This window comes from Macaca nemestrina, chromosome 13 (assembly GCF_043159975.1).
Source record: "Macaca nemestrina isolate mMacNem1 chromosome 13, mMacNem.hap1, whole genome shotgun sequence".
Taxonomy (NCBI): Eukaryota; Metazoa; Chordata; class Mammalia; order Primates; family Cercopithecidae; genus Macaca; species Macaca nemestrina.
Genome location: NC_092137.1, coordinates 38869594 through 38890617, shown reverse-complemented (window position 1 = coordinate 38890617; position 21024 = coordinate 38869594). Strand labels below are relative to the sequence as shown.

General features: G+C 40.1%; 1 protein-coding gene across 4 annotated transcripts in view; it reads left to right on the top strand.

Moving 5' to 3' along the window:
* The window catches only part of LOC105464878 (DExH-box helicase 57), a 77101-nt gene that overhangs the window by 20753 nt on the left and 35324 nt on the right, over positions 1 to 21024 (top strand). For all 4 annotated transcript variants that reach the window (XM_011712990.2, XM_071076551.1, XM_071076550.1 and 1 more), the window contains exons 10-13: positions 5654 to 5787; positions 6983 to 7037; positions 10477 to 10682; positions 16207 to 16323. In XM_011712990.2, the coding sequence (XP_011711292.1) occupies positions 5654 to 5787; positions 6983 to 7037; positions 10477 to 10682; positions 16207 to 16323 (512 nt within the window). The remainder of the gene's footprint in view (positions 1 to 5653; positions 5788 to 6982; positions 7038 to 10476; positions 10683 to 16206; positions 16324 to 21024) is intronic.

Below are 21024 nucleotides of genomic sequence, written 5' to 3'. Positions count from 1 at the left end.
CCACAAGGAAGACCTATGTTAGAGAAGAGCAACTGGTTTGATTTCCAGGGTCTATAACACTAAAAAGGAAGGACAGCACATGCTCATCACTTATTAGATGGAGTCATCCTATTAGATTAGAAGGTATACTTCACACCATCCTGGGCATTATGCTAAGTTGATACCTTACTCAGTAGAAGTAACAGATGTCATGCATGCTGTGGCTGAATGTATCTTCTTCCTTGTTTATTTGGTCAGTCATTCAGTCCTGACATTGATTCATGTATTTATTGAGCCTGCATTAAATGCCAAGTGATATATTAGTTGCTGGGGATACAGTGAGGAACAAGCATGTATGGCTCCCCCTCTAACAGTCTGGTAGAAAAAACAAATAATGAACAAGTAAATAAGTAAATGATTGCAAATTGGAATAAGCACTATGAAGGAATAAATGGCATGCTGTGTTTGGAGAGAGAGACCCATAGATGCTCAAAGATCATATCTCTGTAAAATGACAATTTAAATTGAAAACTGAAGTATGGCCGGGCGCATGGCTCGTACCCATAATCCCTGCACTTTGGGAGGCCGAGGTGGGAGGATCGCTTGAGCTCAGGAGTTAGAGCCCAACCTGGGCAACATAGTGAGACCATGTCTCTATGAAAAGTAAAAAAAAAAAAAAAAAAAAAAAAAAGCCAGTAGTCTTTCTACTGGGGATACAGAAAAAAAAAAAAAAAAAAAAAAAAAAAAATTAGCCAGGCGTGATGGCTCACACCTATGGTCCCAGCTATTCAGGAGACTGAGGCAAGAGAATCAATTGAACCCCCAGTAGGTTGAGGCTGCAGTGAGCTGTGATAGCACCACTGCACTCCACCCTGGTCAACAAAGCAAGACCCTGTCTCAAATAAAAAAAAGGAAACTGAAATATGAGATGCAATCCCAGGTGACAAACGGGGACAAGGAAAGCATGTTTGAAGATTGTGCAGTGGGAAGGGGCTTTGTGAGTCCAGAACAAGGAAAGCCAGTGCACCTGCTGTGTAGCAGCAAAGGGGAAAGTAGCACAGGGAACAAGCAGCAGGAGCCAGACCTTCCAGAGCCTTAAGCGTCGTGAATAATAAAGCATGTGGATTTTACCTTATGAAATTAGAAGTCATTAAAGGGTGAGGCATAAAATAAAAATTCTTGCCAGACACAGTGGTGCATGCTTGTAGTTCCAGCTACTGAGGAGGCTGAGGCAGGAGGATTGCTTAAGTTCGGGAGTTCAAGGCTATAGTGTGCTATGATTGCACCTGTGAAGAGCCACTTCAGCCTGGGAAATATCATGAGACCCCATCTCTTAGGGAAAAAAAAAAAAAAAACATTAAAAGTCTCAATATTTTAAGTACTGAAGAGGGCCAGGAAGATGGATGGCATTAATCATAGTTTGTCATGTGGATCATGCCCTAGAGCAGTAAAAGAAAACTAGTAGGGGAAAAACAAAGAGAAAGTCCTGTGAAAATTATGAAGTTTTCCCAAAAAGTAGTATACCACTATAAATACCTTGAGAAGAAGAAAAATAGTCTAAGTAAATTTGGTGGACTGATAGGAAAGCAGAAAATAGCTAAAAGCAAAACATTAAAAAAAAAAAAAAGGATTGTTGGCGGGCACCTGTAGTCCCAGCTACTTGGGAGGCTGAGGCAGGAGAATCGCTTGAACCTGGGAGGTGGAGGTTGCTGTGAGCCGAGATCACACCACTGCACTCCAGCCTGGGCGACAGAGCAAGACTGTCTCAAAAAAAAAAAAAAAGGAATTGAACAGAGAAGATGTGTAACCAGAAGAACTATTAGAAGAAATAATACATTACTATTATTAGTAAATAAGACATATGAAGTAATTAGAAACTAAAGAAAGCGGACTTTTAGATAAAAAGAATAAACCAAAAGAAAAAGAAATAATTCCTAGAACAAGGCAATAATAAATATTAAATGACTATACAGAAAACGTTGGAAATCTCTAAGGGGCAAATGATCTTTTTGTAGAAACTCCAGAAAACAATGGAAAAAAGAATTAATGGTAAATAATGTCATTTTGCAGCTGTTGGAAATGAACATCTGAAAGAAGAAATTTTTTTAACAAAATCACTGAACAACTTGGAAGAGGAAACCAAATAAAACATTCTCTCAGACTAATGGTATTTAAATGATTGAGTTATAAAGATAAGTTTAAACTTTTAGGGAAAATTATGTCCAGTATAATTTTGAATATGAAGAATAGCTTTAGATTCTATAACATTTGTACCTCCACAGACTTAAAGAAATGAGAACATAGCACTGGATTTGGTTCCTGGCTAAAATAGGAGAAAGATTTTTTTTTTTTTTTTTTTTTTTTTTGAGACGGAGTCTCGCTCTGTCGCCCGGGCTGGAGGGGAGAAAGATTTTTATAAAACCTAAGGATCTGTAGAATATGAACAGTTAAAAATTCAAAAGATGTTCACATCTGAATAAAGATTAATTACACAGTGGAGAAGGGGTGCTTCAAGCATTTACAAATACCAGTTTACAGGAAAGGGTATACAAATTACGAGGAAAAGTAGGGGAATATTTGCTAACTCTGATTGAAAAAAGCAAAAACTAATAAAATCTAGAAACAAAAATCAGTGAAAATATTGACAAGATTAAAAGTTGAATATAGAAAGGTGACAGTTGTGTTAGTTTGAAATTTTGATAAATTTTCTAATCACAGAGATAACATGATCATTCTAAAGCATTCAGTAAATACCAAAAAATGTAAAAGAATAATCTCTGTCCCCTATAAAATTGCTAGTTACATGTTATAATTTTGGTCTCTTTTCTTCAGGGAGTATACAGGGAGTTAGAAGAGGGGTATGGTAGTGAGATGTACTTCCACAAACACTATTGGGATCATATAGTTTTGTCATGCTACTTTTGATTTAACAGAATGACAGCATGAGTTAACAAATTATCTTTTTTTTTTTTTTTTTTTTTTTTGAGACGAAGTCTCTGTCATCCAGGCTGGAGTGCAGTGGTGCAATCTCAGCTCACTGCAGCCTCCACCTCCCAGGTTCAAGCGATCCTCCATCCTCAGCCTCCCAAGTAGCCAGAACTAGAGGTGCACGCCACGAGGCCTGGTTAATTTTTGTATTTTTTTAGTAGAGTCAGTGTTTTACCACGTTGGCCAGGCTTGTCTTGAACTCCTGAGCTCAAGTGATACGCTCGCCTTGGCCTCCTAAAGTGCTGGGATTTCAGGTGTGAGCCACCACGCCCAGCTGAATTATCTGTAAAATTAAGAATTACATAAGGAAATTCTGAAGTCTGGATATACCATAAATTACTTAGCCATTTGCCTGTTGTTGTTAGATTATTTCCCTTTTCCCTGAAAAAGAAACAAAAATAGTCATAAATGTAATTAAATTAGCTCTTTAAAAAGAGCTAAGTAGTATAAGAATATGCTTTCATTAAAAACTCAAACAGGCCAGGTACAGTGGCTCACACCTACAGGCCTCCCATTCTGGGATTGCTGATTATATGTTTAGTAATCCAGCATTTTGGGAAGCCAAGGCAAGAGGATCACTTGAGCGCAGGAGTTTGAGACCAGCCTTGGCAATATAGGGAGACACCATCTCTACTATAAAAACAAAAACAAAAAAATTAGCCCCAGTTACTCAGGAGATTGAGGCAGGAGGATCACTTGAACCCAGAAGTTCAAGGCTGCAGTGAGCAGTGATAACACCACTGCACTCCAGCCTGGGTGACAAAGCGAAACCTTGTCTCAAAAAAAAAAAAAAGAAAAGAAAAACATTATGGATAAAGTGTAAGTCCCTCTTAATACTCCCAGACCACTGTCAGTTCCTTTCTTAGAAGTAAACTGGTAATACGTCCTTCTATGCATGGATATAGACGTTTACTTTGTTAGAAATAGTTACTTTTGTTTTCTGACCTTTTTTTCTTACACAGATGATATATTCATTTAGTAAGTCAATGGATATTCACTGAGTACTTACTATGTACCAGGCATTGTTGTAGATCCTGGAGTAGTGAATAAAATTCTTGTCCTTGTAGAACTTCTATTCTAGTGGGAGAGCTCATCAATAAGCAAGATAAATAAGTAAAATACAGAATATGGTAAGTGCTAAGAAGGAAAAATAAAGCAGAAAAAAGACAATAGAAATGTAAGGGAGGAGAGCATTTGAAATTTTAAATAAGGTAGCCAAAGAAGTCCTCACTGAAAAAAATCTTTGGAGTAAGGACTTGAAGGAAGTGAGGGAGCTACCTGTGTGAAGGTTTAGGAGAAACCCAGTAATCCAGGCAGATTAATATCATGTGCAGAAGACCCGAGGTGCATGCCTCAAAGACAGCAAGGAGAACAGTAGGCCGGTGCTAAGTGAATGAGCGGGAGAGCACTAGAAAAAGATGGGGAGCATGGGGTGTAGACCATGCCGTATAGAGCCTTGTTAGTAAGGATTCTAATGAGAAGTCATTGGATTCTGAGCATAAGAGTGGCACAATCAGATTTTTCTTTTCTTTTTCTTTTTTAAGAGATGGGGTCTTGCTATATTGGCCAGGTTGGTCTTGAACTCCTGGCCTCAAGCATTCCTCCCACCTCAGCCTCCCAAACTGCTAGGATTATAGGTGTGAGCCACCGCGCCGGTCAGCACAATCAGACTGACATTCGAAGAGCATTATTGGTTGGCTATATTGAGAACAGATTGCAAGGGGGCAAGGGCCAAGAGTCCAGTTAGGGTGGTAGTATTCTGCCATGTGTATTATTCCAGGCAACTTGGGATTTTTCCTACTAAAAATATGTCTTAGAGGTTTTTTCATGTTATTATCTAGAGCTCTACCTTATTCCTTGTATCTGCTTCATGTTATTTCATAGACTGGATGATATTGTTGTAATTAATCATTTCTCAGTTGATGGACATTTGGGTAGTTTCTATTGTTTTATTATTACAAACAATGCTATAATGAAAATCTTTGTATATGCGTCTTTGTGGTACATGTAGGTATCAAGAAGTAGAATGATCAAATTTGTACCCTATACCAGCTAAGAGTAAAAATAAATAATAATTATAAAATTTGATGATAAATCCTGTTGGGATTTTGATTAGTACTACCTGGACTTGGTTTATTTGAGAAATAATTTATATCTTTATACAGGTTGAGCATCCCTAATCCAAAAATCTGAAATCTGAAATGGTCCAAAATCTGAAACTTTTTGAGTGCTGACATGACACTACAAGTGGCAAATTCCCCACCTGACACCTTTGCTCTCTGATGGTTCAATGTACACCAACTTTATTTCACGGACAAAATTATTCAAAATATTATATACAGTTACCTTTAGGCTATGTGTATAATGTATATATGAAACATAAATGGATTTCATGTTTAGATTTAGGCCCCATCCCCAAAATATCTCATTATGTATATGCAACTATTCCAAAATCTGAGAAAATTTGAAATCTGAAACACTTCCGGTTCCAAGCATTTCACATAAACGATATTCAACCTATAATAGTAAGGCTTCACATCCAAGAACATGACACACTGTTCTATGAATGTTACGGGGTTTTTTCCCACAGAGATTTACACATTTCTTGCTCAAAATATACTAAAAGTTACTAATTTTCATGTGTTGAATTTGTTTGATCCTCAGGTGTTTCTTTTATTTTCTCTAGTGACTTCTTGCTGCTAGTTTTGAAGGACATTGTATCGCAGAGGCCAGGTCTTCAAGTTATTTTAATGAGTGCAACTCTAAACGCTGAGCTTTTTTCAGAATATTTTAATTCCTGCCCGGTTATTACTATACCAGGTGAATAAAGTGCATCATTAAATATGTATCATTCTAACAAGCAAATATAATTATTTTAAAGTTTGAGACATAAGTAGATATGTATACCTCTTTCTAGAGAAGTGATTTATTTATAACATAAAATCATAACCATATAATGCAGCTGATAAGGAGGTAACATATCTTGCTGGGAGATTTTTTTTTTTCCTTTCTTTTCTTTCTTTTTGAGACGAAGTCTCGTTCTGGAGTGCAATGGCGCGATCTCAGCTCATGGCAAGCTCCGCCTCCTGGGTTCACACCATTCTCCTGCCTCAGCCTCCCAAGTAGCTGGGTTTACAGGCACCCGCCACTACGCCCAGCTAATTTTTTGTATTTTTAGTAGAGATGGGGTTTCACTGTGTTTGCCAGGATGGTCTTGATCTGACCTCGTGATCTGTCCGCCTCGGCCTCCCAAAGTGCTGGGGTTACAGGCGTGAGCCACCATGCCCGGCCATTGCTGGGAGATTTTAATTTTTTTTAGGGGACTTTTTAAAAAAGTCATAGTTACTTATTTCTAGCATTCCATTGTGTTTAACATCAAAGTTTATAGTGGCAGTCTGTCATAAAGAGGGAACTTGTGTCTGTGACAGTGTATCTGTTCATTTCTGGATTCTGCTAAATTTCTGGATGTTGGTCCACTCTGGCAGAAAGTGAGGCTGGATAGTCTGTGTTTTCTTTTGGCACTTCCACAGTCTCATTGTGGAATTAATTTATCACCCTGAGCTTTGATTTATCCTTCTTCAATTAAATACTAAAAAGACACTTTGCAAACACTGACTGATAAACAATAGTGCAGTTTATTTTAGTTATAGAGAATGCTGGCGATAAATCTAGGGAAGAAATGTTGTGTTTGATCTAGAATACAGTCGTTGAATGTTTAGAGGTCCTCTGTAGTGGAAGTGCGGGGGGGAGGGTATAAAAGGTATAACAGGTAAAAGAAAAAAAGTCTTAGCAAAGGATCATTTCTCTACCTATACACTGTCTTCCGTTTACTGACTGAAATCTACCCTTTCCAATTTCTGTTACCAAGAACTTTTCTTCTTGATACTTTTAAGACCACAGAACAGATAGAACATTAGCATGACAAGCTTTAAGAGAATTTTATATATATAAACTATTTCAAGATGGTTGAATGGGTGTTCTCAGGCTTTTCTATTTTATCTCCTTGTTTTTCTAGGTCGTACATTTCCTGTTGATCAATTTTTTTTGGAAGACGCAATTGCTGTGACAAGGTAAGGAAGATACTAATTAAGATTCAGTGAAAGGACCTGGCATAGTGGCTCATGCCTGTAATTCCAGCACTTTGGGAGGCCAAGGTGGGAGGATCTTTTGAGGCCAGTTCAAGACCAGCTTGGGCAACATATTGAGACCCCCATCTCTTGAGAGAAAAAAAAAAAGATTCATTGAAACTTTGAAAACAGAATATTTGACCTTCAATGTACCAGAATACTAATACATGTGTTAGTCTGTTTTTCTAATTTTTCTACACTTGATCTTAGCCAAAAAGCCAAGAAGTGATTTTCTTCTATTTTTTCTGTTTGAACATTTTGTTCTCCCCTCTCTTTCAGTAAACAGGTGGCCAATATTTAAATCCCTCTACTTACTTTTTCTTTTCTTTTTTTTTTTTTTTCTCTTGAAATAGAGTCTTACTCTGTTGCCCAGGCTGCTGTGCAGTGGTACAATCATAGCTCACTGCAGCCTCAAACACCTGGCTCAAGCAGTCCTCCTACTTCAGCCTCCTGAGTAGCTGGACTACAGACACACACCACCATGCCTAATTTTTTTTAGTGGTTTTGTAGAGACAGAGGTCTCATTACGTTGCCCAGGCTGGTCTCAAACTCCTGACCTCCAGCAGTCCTCCTGCCTTGCCTCCCAAAGTGCTGGGATTACGGTCATGAGCCACCATGCCTGGCCCCCTCTACATACCATAACTTTAGCAAGTAGCTTAATCTCTCTGTACTTTAAGTTTAATGAATTAATACTTGCTGATTCTGCTGAGAGCATAAAAAAATTAATGAATTAATACTTGCAAAGTGCTTAGAACTGTGCTTGGCACATAGTGGATGCTCTCAAATGTTAGCAGTTACTGGCCGGGCACGGTAGCTCACACCTGTGAACCCAGTACTTTGGGAGGCCGAGGCGAGTGGATCACCTGAGGGCAGGAGTTCAAGACCAGCCTGGCCAACATGGTAAAACCCCATCTCTACTAAGAATACAAAAATTTGCTGGGCGTGATGGTGCATGCCTGGAATGCCAGCTACTTGGGAGACTGAGGCAGGAGAATTGCTTGAACCTGAAGGCAGAGGTTGCAGTGAGCTGAGACCGTGCCATTGCACCCATCCTGGGTGGCAGAGTAAAACTCTGTTTCAAAAAAAAAAAAAAAAGTTAGCTATTATTATCATCATCATCATTCTACTCGCATAGAGTTTGCAGTATAGCCTGAGTGTTAAGATATCTGTATAAACAATTGTAAGTACTAGGTAGAAAATGTTAACTTCCATTGTATATAAACAGATCTCTCTTCTTTGAAAGCCCTACTTTCTCTTCTTAGTCTTTGATCTTGAGGATTCCCCAAGATTTTCCTTGCACTCTTTCTTCTCACTATTAACTCTCCCTTGGCTACCTTAGACTCGTGTGATTTCAGCTGTCATCCCTGTGCCGAGAACTCCCAGATCAGTATCTTCATTCCTGACCTCTGAGCTCTAGAATGAAACACCCTTAATATCTGGCAGCTTAAATACAAGTCAGGATTTTTCTCCTTCTCTGTTCCTTCCCTCTCTAATAAGCCCCCCTCCTAATTCCATATTCATTTAATGGTACTGTATTCTCAAGCTAAAAACCCAAAACCAGTGGCTCTCAAATTTTAATGTACAATAAGAATACTTGGGGAGCTTATTAGAATTATTATTTTCTGGGCCCTATCCCACTGCCATTGAACATGAGTTTCTGAGGAAATCATCTTTCAACTAGTTTACCTGTCTTTACTTTTTCAAATTCACTGCTTCCAGAGTACATATATATATTTTTAGACAGCCTCACTCTGTCACCCAGGCTGAGTGCAGTGGTGCGATCATAGCCCACTGCAGCCTTGGTCTCCTGGGCCCAAGTGATCCTGTTACCTCAGAATACTAAGTAGCTGGGACTACAGGTGTGTGCCACCATGCCTGGCTAATTTTTTTATTTTTAGGGAGACAAGGTCTCACTATGTTGCCCAGGCTCAGAATTATCTTTAAACATAGAATTGGTCACATTCCTCCTATTCTTAAGAACTTTCATTGGTTCCCTATCAGTCACACTTTGTGGACACTCAAGGCCCATATCATCTGACCCCAGCCAATATTTAACTTCCTTTCCTTCTTTATTTTCCTACCTACACAAACTTTAGCACTGTCAGACTACTTGTTATTTCTCAAAGATGCCATACTATTACTGTCTGTATTTCTTTTTCCCACTTCCTTCTCTAGTTATTCTTTAACACCCAACTTGAATGCACCTCCATGAAATTTCCTATTTCTGCTATTAAAAATTAATCACTTCTTTATTGGAAGTCACAGAGTACTTTTCTTGTGCCTCTAATGACATTTATTTCTGTCTGTCTTACAGTACAGTGAGTTGTTTTGTTCTGTTCTCACTAGTTTGTAAGCTCCTTGAAAGTATATTTATTTTTCTATACCATACCACCACCATTGCCAGAGTCCCTTGTCCAAAAAAGACATTCAGTAAATGTTCAATAAACAAACAAATGGTGAATGTGAAAAGAGTATATGGCATTTAATGGAGAGAAGGGGTTGGAGGAAGTCAGCATTATAGAATCATAGGTTTTTAAATCTTTTTTTAAAAAAAGCTACAATACACTTTATGCAAATGAAATCTTATAGGAAATCATCAAGAAATGAAACATAAAACAGGAATGATCGAGCTGAAAGAATAGCCCACAGTTACTTTGCTCCCATTCCCTTACCTTTCCTTGGGGCTTTAAGCAACATTTATGGCTCCAGGAAAAAAAATTCGAGGCAGTTATCTATGCCAATTTCCCAAAAGATGAGAAAGTAAAGCCCTTTGAAATTGACTTGCTGGAAGTCTCATAGCAGGTTGGTTTAGTGGCAGACCTAGAACTCAAATCCAGAGCTTTTGTTTTCAAATCTATTCATTTTTCTGCTTTGCCATGATGTCTAATAGTGTTGTCACTAACAAATATTAAACTATCCAGTTGTAAGAGTTTTGAAATGTTTTAAGGACCGTCTTAGGTTGATATTCAGCCAACAGCTAGAAACTTGAGTCCAAATTTGATTGCAACAAAAGGGAATCAGCTGCCTGGGAATTATCATAGAAACAAGAGGATCAATAAGATTGCCAAAGAAGACTTAAAAATGAAGAGGGGTGTTACTGAGGCTGTAACTCAGATGTGTTTTCTGAATGTCCATGGCATTATTCCTGGATAGAGCTTTTCTCCAAAGTCTTAGCTGGTTTCCAAGACAGACCTAAAAGCGTTGCAGTGTGTTCCCAACCAGAAATAGGGTACAGCCAGAATCCTGGACTGGTGGAAGAATGGCACATGAACTGGGCAGAAACAGTGACATTTTGCTGAATGAGCACGTGAAATAGGTGAATTCTTTCCCTCCTCACCAACAGAACCACATACACACAACCACATTCCTTTGTCTTTCTCAGGTATATATTACAGGATGGGAGCCCATATATGCGGTCCATGAAACAGATTTCAAAAGAAAAGCTTAAAGCAAGGCGGAACAGAACTGCATTTGAAGAAGTGGAAGAAGACCTGAGGCTCTCCCTTCACCTCCAGGATCAGGATTCTGTCAAAGATGCAGTGCCAGATCAACAGTTAGATTTTAAGCAGCTCCTGGCCCGTTATAAAGGTAACATGCCTCCTGGGGGAATATTATAACTATGCCAAAGATTTCTAGTATTCTTTCTTACCATGATGTGGAAGAATAAAAATATGATTCTTGTTTCATAGTTACATTGCCTTTAATTCATCGGAGAAACCTTAAACCTAGAAAAATAGCTCAGATACATATTTAGAATATAATTGTTACTCTATTTGCCAATGGGTTTTTTTTCTAATTATAAAAGAAATATGTACTAATTAGAGAAAAATTGTGAGGTAGTAAAATGTAAGTTATATTCTTGTATATTTTGTAGCTTTTTATTTTGATGTGATTTCAAATTTACAGAAAAGTTTGCAAGACTAAACAATGAACTCTTATATATCCTTTACCCCAATTCATCAGTTGTTAATGTTTTGCTTCATTTTTTGCTTTATCATTTGCTCTGGATGCATGTATTTTTTTTTTTTTTCCTGAATCTCCTGAGAGTAAGTCGCAGATATGACGCTCCTTTACCCTGAATACTTTAGTATGATTTTTCTAAGAACAAGGACATTCTCTTACATAACCACAGTACAGTGATCAAAATGAGGACGTTTAACACTGATACAATTATATAATTCACAGTCCATACTCAGATTTGAACAATCATCTCAATAATGTTTATTTTTGCTATATTTTCCTGATTCAGGATCCTATCATGGATCATATATTACATTCAGTCATGTGTTCTTAGTCTCCTTTGATCTAGAACAGCTCCTCATCCTTTGTCTTTTAGTGACCTTGATATTTTTAAAGATTATTTTGTAGAATGTCTATTCATTTGGGTTTAGTATTTCCCCATGATTAAATTTAGGTTATACATTTTTGGCTGGAGCATCACAAAAACGATCTTGATTTCTCAATGCATCATATCAAAAGGCACATGGGCCCTGTGGTGTTGGTTTGTCCCATTATTGGCAATGTTAACTTGTTCACTTGGTAAAGTGATGTTTGCTAGGTTTCTCCCCTGGATAATTACTATTTCTTTTGTAGTTAATAAGTCACTTATAAAGCAATATTTGACATGATTTTAAAATCCTTTAATATCCCACTAGTTTTAGCATTATTCATGGGCTTTTAAAATAACATCTTTTGAGGCCTACCCTGTGCTGAGCTTTTTATATATGTTGGTAGGTACTTCCTCCTCCCATGCCAGACTCTACTCTTTGTTCCTATGTGGTCTTATATCCATATAAGCTAAACTGAGCCCATAGAAACCCCAGGATTACTACTTTTGCTTTCTTCCTTGAAGCCTAGACTAGAAGCAGATCTCAGCTGCCCTTCTTTCTCCTTTTTCCCTAGACTGTCACCCCTGTTCCTCTTAGTTCTTCCCAAAAAGGGGTGTTTATCATTCATGAGTAAGAGCTTCCAACCCATTACTGCTTCTATAGGATAAGAGGCAAATGAATTTTCCTTTTTCTCCATCTACCAAAGACAGTTCCCAATCCTGAATGTGGAATGGTAATCACCAAGGAATTAAGATATTAGCCATTGTTCTGTTGTTTAGGAAGATAAGCATAGCTCCCTAACATTTTATTTCATCTTCCCAGTATTGAGAGATGTAAAGCTAAGAGAATGGACTTGTATTTTATAGACCTGGGTTCAACTCCAAGGCTCTCATAAAACCAGCTAATGATCTTGAGCAAGTTCTTTATCATCTCTGTGCCTCAGTTTCCTTATCTATAAAGTGGAGTCATTTAGAGGAGTATAATACAAACCCACAAGGATAGTGCCCAGCTAGTAAGTACAGATCTGTGATTCTAATTAAAATATGTCTAACTAAAAAATTTGTGTTCTTTTTATACATCATACCAACTGATAATTCCCATTCCCTTATTCCATTAAATTATGGAACAAGAAAATTCCTTTGAGGTTGGGCACGGTGGCTCACGCCTGTAATCCCAACACTTTGGGAGGCTGAGGCAGGAGGATCACATGAGCCCAGCAGTTCAAGACCAGCCTGGGCAATATATTGAGACCTTGTCTCTACTACAAATGTTTTTTAAAATTAGCTGAGCATGGTGGTTGGCACCTGTAGTCCAGCTACTCAGGAGGCTGAGGGGGAGGATTGCTTGAGCAACGGGATTCAAGGTTGCAGTGAGCTATGATCGCACCAGTGCACTCCAGTCCCAACAGAGTGAGACCCTGTCTCAAAAAAAAGAAAATCCCTTTGGCATCTCTTTCAAAATTCTGGAGTTTTCTTTTAAAATTATCACTGAATCTAATCCATGACTTTCTAATTTTAAGCACAAAAGTTACGAAAGTTCAGAAAGTACCTTTGGGACCTCCTTTTTAAGGAAGGAGAATGGAGGACTTGAGGTCAGGAAACATGACTCTGCCACCAGCTTCTGTATGGTACGGGGCTGATTGCTTAGCTTTTCTGAACTTCTGGTTCTGTTTTTGTTTTTGTTTTTGTTTTAAAGTCCTTACAAAAATTAGCCAGGCGTGGTGGCGCACGCCTGTTTGGGAGGTTGAGGAATGAGAATCTCTTGAACCCAGGAGGCGGGGACTACAGTGAGCCAAGATTACACCACTGCACTCCAGCCTGGGCAACAGAGCAAGACTCCATCTCAAAAAGAAAAAAAAAAGCCTTGAACTGGTTGATCTCAATGTTCTCTTTCACCTTTCAGCAAATTAAATAATGTTTCCTAGCTCAATTTTTAAGGCATGTTCTAGTTTTTCTTTGAAAAAATTAATAATTGGTCATTTAAAATATATTATTGATTTGGCTGGGCACAGTGGCTCATGCCTATAATCCCAACACTTTGAGAGGCTGAGGCCAGAAGATTGCTTGAGCCCAGGAGTTCAAGACCAGCCTAGGCAACATGGTGCTGCCTTGTCTCTTAAAATTTTTTTTAAATTAGCTGGTGTGGTGGTATGCACCTATAGTCCCTGCTACTCAGGAGGCTGAGGTGAGAGATCATTTGAACCCCAAGGGCCAAGGCTGCAGTAAGCCATGATCATGCCACTGTATTCCATCCTGAGCAAAAGAGTGAGACCCTGTGTCAATAATAATAATTTAAGAAAACAAAACTATGTTCAATTTTCTTTTTTCAATTAGCTGATCCTTTCTTCTTTTTGAAAAGTCTGGCTTTTTGGAATCTTGGCAAAGAAAAGTGATTCCTGCTCCACCTTGCTCACCCAACCACACCCTTTTTTGTGCAGCCTGTTTCTTCCTTTTTTTCATTTTTGACCAACATGGCATTCACTCCACTAGAACAACATTGTTTCAAAACTGCTTTTTTCTTTCTTTTTTTTTTTTTTGAGATGGAGTCTTGCTCTGTTGCCTGGCTGGAGTGCAGTGGCGTGATCTCGGCTCACTGCAACCTCCACCTCCTGGGTTCAAGCAAGTCTCCTGCCTCAGCCTCCCAAGTAGCTGGGATTACAGGTGCCCACCACCACCACCATGCCCGGCTAATTTTTTTTTTTTTTTTTTTTTTGTATTTTTAGTAGAGACAGGGATTCCCCATATTGGTCAGGCTCGTCTCGAACTCCTGACCTCAGGTGATCCGCCCATCTCAGCCTCCCAAGTAGCTGGGATTATAGGCGCCCACCACCACCACCATGCCCGGCTAATTTGTGTGTGTGTGTGTATTTTTAGTAGAGACGGGGATTCCCCATATTGGTCAGGCTTGTCTCGAACTCCTGACCTCAGGTGATCCACCCATCTCAGCCTCCCAAAGTGCTAGGATTACAGGCATGAGCTACCACACCCAGCCGAAACTGCTTTTGTCCCTCTTCAAACTTCTCATATAGAAAGTTTCCCTTCCTTGGTACCAACTATAGTTATTTTGTTCCAATTAAACTGTAGTTAGGGCGATAGGTCATTAGGAGGGCCTGAGAAGAAAGGACAGCAGTCTTTGAAGAGTTAGTCACCCCAACAATATACTATTGCTTTTAAAAGAGCTGAGGCGGCCAGGCGCGGTGGTTCATGCCTGTGTCCCAGCAGTTTGGGAGGCTGAGGCTGGTGGATCACAAGGTTAGGAGTTCGAGACCAACCTGACCAACATGGTGAAACCCCATCTCTACTAAAAACACAAAAATTAGCTGGCCGTGGTGGTACGCGCCTGTAATCCCAGCTACTCAGGAGGCTGAGGCAGGAGAATCGCTTGAAACCAGGAGGCGGAGGTTGCAGTGAGCCAGGATCACGCCACTGCACTCCAGCCTGGGTGACAGAGCAAGACTCTGTCTCAAAAATAAAATAAAGCCGGGCGCGGTGGCTCAAGCCTGTAATCCCAGCACTTTGGGAGGCCGAGACGGGCGGATCACGAGGTCAGGAGATCGAGACCATCCTGGTTAACACGGTGAAACCCCGTCTCTACTAAAAAATACAAAAAACTAGCCGGCCGAGGTGGCGGACGCCTGTAGTCCCAGCTACTCGGGAGGCGGAGGCAGGAGAATGGCGTGAACCCGGGAGGCGGAGCTTGCAGTGAGCTGAGATCCGGCCACTGCACTCCAGCCTGGGTGACAGCGCGAGACTCTGTCTCAAAAAAAATAAATAAATAAAATAAAATAAAATAAAATAAAATAATAAAATGAAAGAACTGAGGCTTGTAGTACATCCTACAGAACTACATCATTTACCAGGTCACGGATAGATTAGGAGATTGTGACTGGGGAGATTGTGAGGGTCTATGAATAGACTCCACAGGTGTTATTGAAGACATTACAATCACATTTATTTTTCAGGGAAATTCCATCACTTATCATTTTCTCAAAGGAACCTAAAGGTTCAGCGAGTCACTGTTATAAAAATGCTGGTGAAAGTTGTGGTCTCTGTCCATTGATTGCCATAGGTTAGTGTTACCTGGACTAACAGCATATCTCGTTCATGATTTGATTGAATCTAGAAGTTTCTAAAATGTATTTGACTTTGAATTTTGTTTCCAGAACGCAAGCTTTCAATAAATATTTGAAGGGTAAAAGAGGGGAAGGAACAAGGAGAGTAAAAACTGGCCTGTCTGGGTCTTTCTAACAGGGGCAGGAACCTGCTCTTTAGGTCATTGTTCAAGCAAAACTTACTTCTGATGAGGCTAGATTTTCTGGGAAACTAAATGAAAAAAGTGGGCTGGGTGTGGTGGCTGTAATCCCAGAACTTCGGGAGGCTGAGGCAGGAGGATTGCCTTACCCCAGGAGTTCGAGACCAGCCTGGGCAACACAGTAAGACCCCGTGTCTACAAAAAATAAAATAAAATTAACCAGGCATGGTGGTTCATGCCTGTAGTCCCAGCTACTCAGGAGGCTGAGATGGGAGGATCACTTGAACCTGGGAGGTTGAGGCTGCTGTGAACTGTGATCACACCACTGCATTCCAGCCTGGGTGACAGAGCAAGACCCTGTCTCTAAATAAATAAAGAAAAAAGTTCATTTCAGTACATTAAATGTTAACATCTATGCTATTAAATCAAACCAACACTCACCTAATTCACAGGCAAATTGTATATGGTATAAATATACAATAAAATACATCAACAAGGTATAAATATCCTTCTCATTTTTACCTTTCTTTCAGGGGTTAGCAAGTCAGTCATCAAAACAATGTCCATCATGGATTTTGAAAAGGTGAATCTTGAATTAATAGAGGCCTTATTAGAGTGGATTGTGGACGGAAAGCACTCCTACCCTCCAGGTAACTGCTTCTTTATTCAGGCCTGAATGATCCACAAATGAAACACTCAGTCCTTGGCTAAATGGGAGTCTACTTATGATTGTTTGAATTACATGCAAACTCTTTGCACACAGACTACAAGGCAGTGGGGTTAAGAGCACAGGCTTTGCAGTCTGGTAAACTTCCCAGCTCTGCTATTCAGGAATCTTGTAACCTTGAATAAAGTCCTTATCTTTTTGTTTGTTTGGTTGGTTGGTTTTTTTGTTTTTTTGAGATGGAGTTTCGCTCTCTTTGCCCAGGCTGGAGTGCAATGGCATGATCTCAGCTCACCGCAATCTCCGCCTCCCAGGTTCAAGCGATTCTCCTGCCTCAGCCTCCTGAGTACCTGGGATTACAGGCATGTGCCACCACACCTGGCTAATTTTGTATTTTTTAGTAGAGACAGGGTTTCTCCATGTTGGCCAGGCTGGTCTCAAACTCCCGATCTCAGGTGATCTGCCTACCTCGGCCTCCCAAAGTGCTGGGATTACAGGCGTGAGCCACCATGCCCAGCCTAGTCCTTATCTTTTCTATGCTTCAATTTTCTTGTTGTGAAATGAAGACAGTAATAAATCCTGTTATGTAGAACTATTCTGGGGATTAAAAGAAACCATAGGTAAGGCACTTAGCACAGTATAGTTAAGGCCCAGTAGATACTACCCCTAATACTGGTGAGATTATAATTATAATAATACAGGCCAGGTGTGATGGCTCACACTTGTAATCCCAGCACTTTGAGAGGCCAAGGCAGGTGAATCATTTGAGCCCAGGAGTTTGAGATCAGCCTGGAAAACCCCATCTCTACAAAAAAATGCAAAAATTAATCAGGCATGGTGGCACATACCTGTAGTCCCAGCAAGGGGTTGGAGTGGGAGGATTGCCTGAGCCTGAGAGGTGGAGGCTGCCGTGAGCCATGGTTGCACCACTGCACTCCAGCTTAGGCAACAGAGAAAGACCCTGTCTCAAAAAAAAACCAGAAAAAAACCACACACCACGTTTTGTATGTTATATGTATTACATACTGCATTCTCTTTTGGTTTTTGTTTGTTTGTTTTTGTTTTTTCTTGAGACAGGGTCTCACTCTGTTGCCCAGGCTGGAGCACAGTGGCATGATGGTGGCCCACTGTAACCTCTTCCTCCCGGGTTCAAGCAGTCCTCCGGCCTTAGCTTCCCGAGTAGCTGGGACTGCAGGTGTGCACCTCCACACCTGGCTAATTTTTGTGTTTTAGTAGAGACAGGGTTTTGCCATGTTGGCCAGTCTGGTCTTGAACTGCTGACCTCAGGCGATCCACCCACCTTGGCCTCCCAAAGTGCTGGGATTACAGGCGTGAGCCACTGCACCTGGCGTACATACTGTATTCTTATAATAAAGTAAGCTAAAGAGAAGAAAATGTAACTTAAAAAGTTATAAGGAAGAGAAAATATATTTACTATTCATTAAGTGGAAGCAGATTATCATAAAGGTCTTCATCTTTGTTGCCTTTACATTGAGCAGGCTGAGGAGGAGGAAGAGGAGGGGTTCCTCTTGCTGTCTCAGGGGTGGCAGAGGTGGAAGAAGTGGAAGGGGAGGCAAAAGAGGGATGCATGCTCATTGCAACATTAAGGAAACATATTGTAATTTCTGTCTGACTTTGCTCTTTCATTTCTTTAAAAATGTTCCTATGTAGTACCAATCCTTCCCCTGTTTGCTTTGGTTTCAGTGCTGTATCATAGAATGGTCCATGTCATAATAGAAGTTAAAAGTAGTCTTGAACCTTTCTGCCAGATTGTCTAATGTCAGTTTGTTTGCTGGCACTGCTGCTGCTTCTATGTCTTCCTCATTGTCTGGCACTGGTTCGGAAGCATTCATCTCCATCAAGTCGTCTTCTGTTAATTCCCCTGCTGTGGTGTTTGCTGGCTCTTGAATTTCTCCAAGATCCATATCTTGAAATCCTTCACCACTGCCACCATCTCCCCACCTTTATTCTATATCCATAATCTCTTTTATGATTTTCTCAATTGTCTTATAAATCCTGTGAAGTCATGTACATCTGGACACAGCTTTGTCCAGCATCAGTTTATTGTTTTACGCTTGATGGCTTTTGCACTTTTTTTTGTAACTACCGTGGCATCTTCAAGGGAATAATCCTTCCAGACATTCATGATGTTCTCTCTATCAGAATTCTCTTTTGTAGCATTGACAGTCCTTTCCATAAAGTACCCTGTATAATGAGCCTTAAAGGTCTTCATGAACTCCTAATATAGAGGCAAAATTAGAGACGTGTTTAGGGGCAAGTAGACCACTTCAGTGTCTTCGATGTTGAACTCATGGGGTTCTGGGTGGCCAGTGGCACTGTCCAATATGAAAAGAACTTTGGCAAGGTACTTCCTGATTCCAGGGACAAAGCATTGATGGAACCAGTCCAGAAAAGGGGTTCCCACTGGCCAGCCTTTCTTTTACAACCAGAACACTGACAGCTGGTGTTTCTTCTTTCCCTTCAAGACCAGGGGTTAACTTTATAGACAGGGCAGTGCTGATCATGAACCCGACTACATTTGCACAAAAGAGTAGAGTTAGCTTATCCCTTCCTGCCTTAAATCCTGGTACTCATTTCTCTTCCTTACTAATAAATGTCCTTTGTGGCATTTTTTTTCCAGAAGAGGGCACTTTCATCAGTTATTTGAAACCTTTTCAGGCAGATATCGTTTCTCCTCAATGATTTTCTTAATGGCATCTGGGAACTCATCATCTGATGCCTCTTGGTCAGCAGAAACTGCTGCTTCTGTTATCTTGATATTTTAAAAGCCAAACCTCTTTCTAAAATTATCAAACTATCCTTTGCTGGCATTAAATTTCCCAGCTTTAGATCCTCCCTTCCATTTGCTTTAAGTTGTCGTATAATACTTTGTTTTTTCTTGAATCATATAGGTATGCCTTATAGCAATCTTGCACCCACATAAAAACTACATTTTCAATGAGATAAAAAGGTATTTCTCAAAAAGCACAGGGTTTTCACACTTGCTGGCGTAGCTGCAGTGACAGCTTCACAAATTTCTTTTTCTTCTTTCACAATGGCCCTTACTCTGGATTCATTTATCTGGAAATGGCAGGCAACCATAGTTACAGACCTCCATCTGCAGTACATATTCAGCAATTCACCTTTTGCTTGTAATATCATGACTTTTCTCTGCTTCTCGGGAGTACTTACAGCATCACTAGTGGCACTTTGTATAGGTCCATGATGTTATTCAAGGTTTACAGTATTCCACTAAACACAATGAAAAATACACAAGAACCACAAAGATCACTTTTTACTGTAATATACAATTTTCTGACAAAGCAAATGACTTACTTGGAGATGATTAGTGTCACAATACATTTTTTAAGTGGATTCTCACAACACTTGAGCTCACTGCAGTAGCAACAGGAGGTGGCTACAAAATCATTTTGTTAATAAAGTTATTACCCCAGTATACTGCATTATAGTTCATTGTATTCAGTTGTGATTTAATACTGCTTTTTTTTTTTGAGAAGGAGTTTCGCTGTTGTTGACCAGGCTGGAGTGCAGTGGCGCGATCTCGGCTCACCGCAACCTCTGCCTTCCAGGTTCAAGCGATTCTCCTGCCTCAGCTGGGATTACAGGCATGCGCCACCATACCCGGCTAATTTTTATTTTTTTAGTAGAGACGGGGTTTCACCGTGTTGATCAGGCTGGTCTCGAACTCCCAACCTCAGGTGATCTGCCTACCTCAGCCTCCCAAAGTGCTGGGATTACAGGGATGAGCCACCGCGCCTGGCCTGATTTAATACTGCATTTTTACATTTGTTCACCTTTCTCTAGATGCATATGGCACCAGGTATGCTCCATAAGTGTGTGTGTGTGTGTGAGTTTTGATAAATTTAACTCTTTATAATAGGTTTGTGTGTATTTTATGATATACTATTTCATGATATAAATAATAAAATAGGCTAGTATCTATAGGTGTCTTATGCATTCATGACATGTCTCTTTCTTAATTTTTTTCATATTTCTAGGCTATGCAGTTTGTGTGCTAGTTTTTTTTTCAACTTGTCACAAATCTCCAAAAATTTTCTAATATATTCATTGAAAAAAAATTGCCAATGAGTAGACCTGTGCCATGCAAACCGATGTTGTTCGAGGATCAACTGAACGCTTATTATGGTTAAACACTATTACTACTACTGTACACAGAGCAATCACTACTTTTCTCCACTCACTGTCTTCCCATCCCGAGAGCCTTCTTAACTTCACTTGCAGTCCCTTGTCCCTAGAATTAATACTCCAAATCTTCTCTTAACTAAATCCTTTATTTTCTTCAGGTTTCTTCTCAATTTACCTCTACAGACCACCCTATCTGTTGTCTTGCCCTACTGCCCTTACTCTATCATAATATCTAAAAATAGGCCGGGTGCTATGGCTCACGCCTGTAATCCCAGCACTTTGGGAGGCCGAGGCAGCCGGATCACTTGAGGTCAGGAGTTTGAGACCAGCCTGGCCAACATGGGGAAACCTCATCTCTACTAAAAATACAAAACCTAGCTGGGCATGGTGGCGGGCGCCTGTAATCCCAGCTACTCAGGAGACTGAGGCAGGAGAATCGCTTGAACTCAGGAGGTGGAGGTTACAGTGAGCCAAGATCGTGCCACTGCTCTCCAGCCTGGGCTACAAGAGCATGACTCCA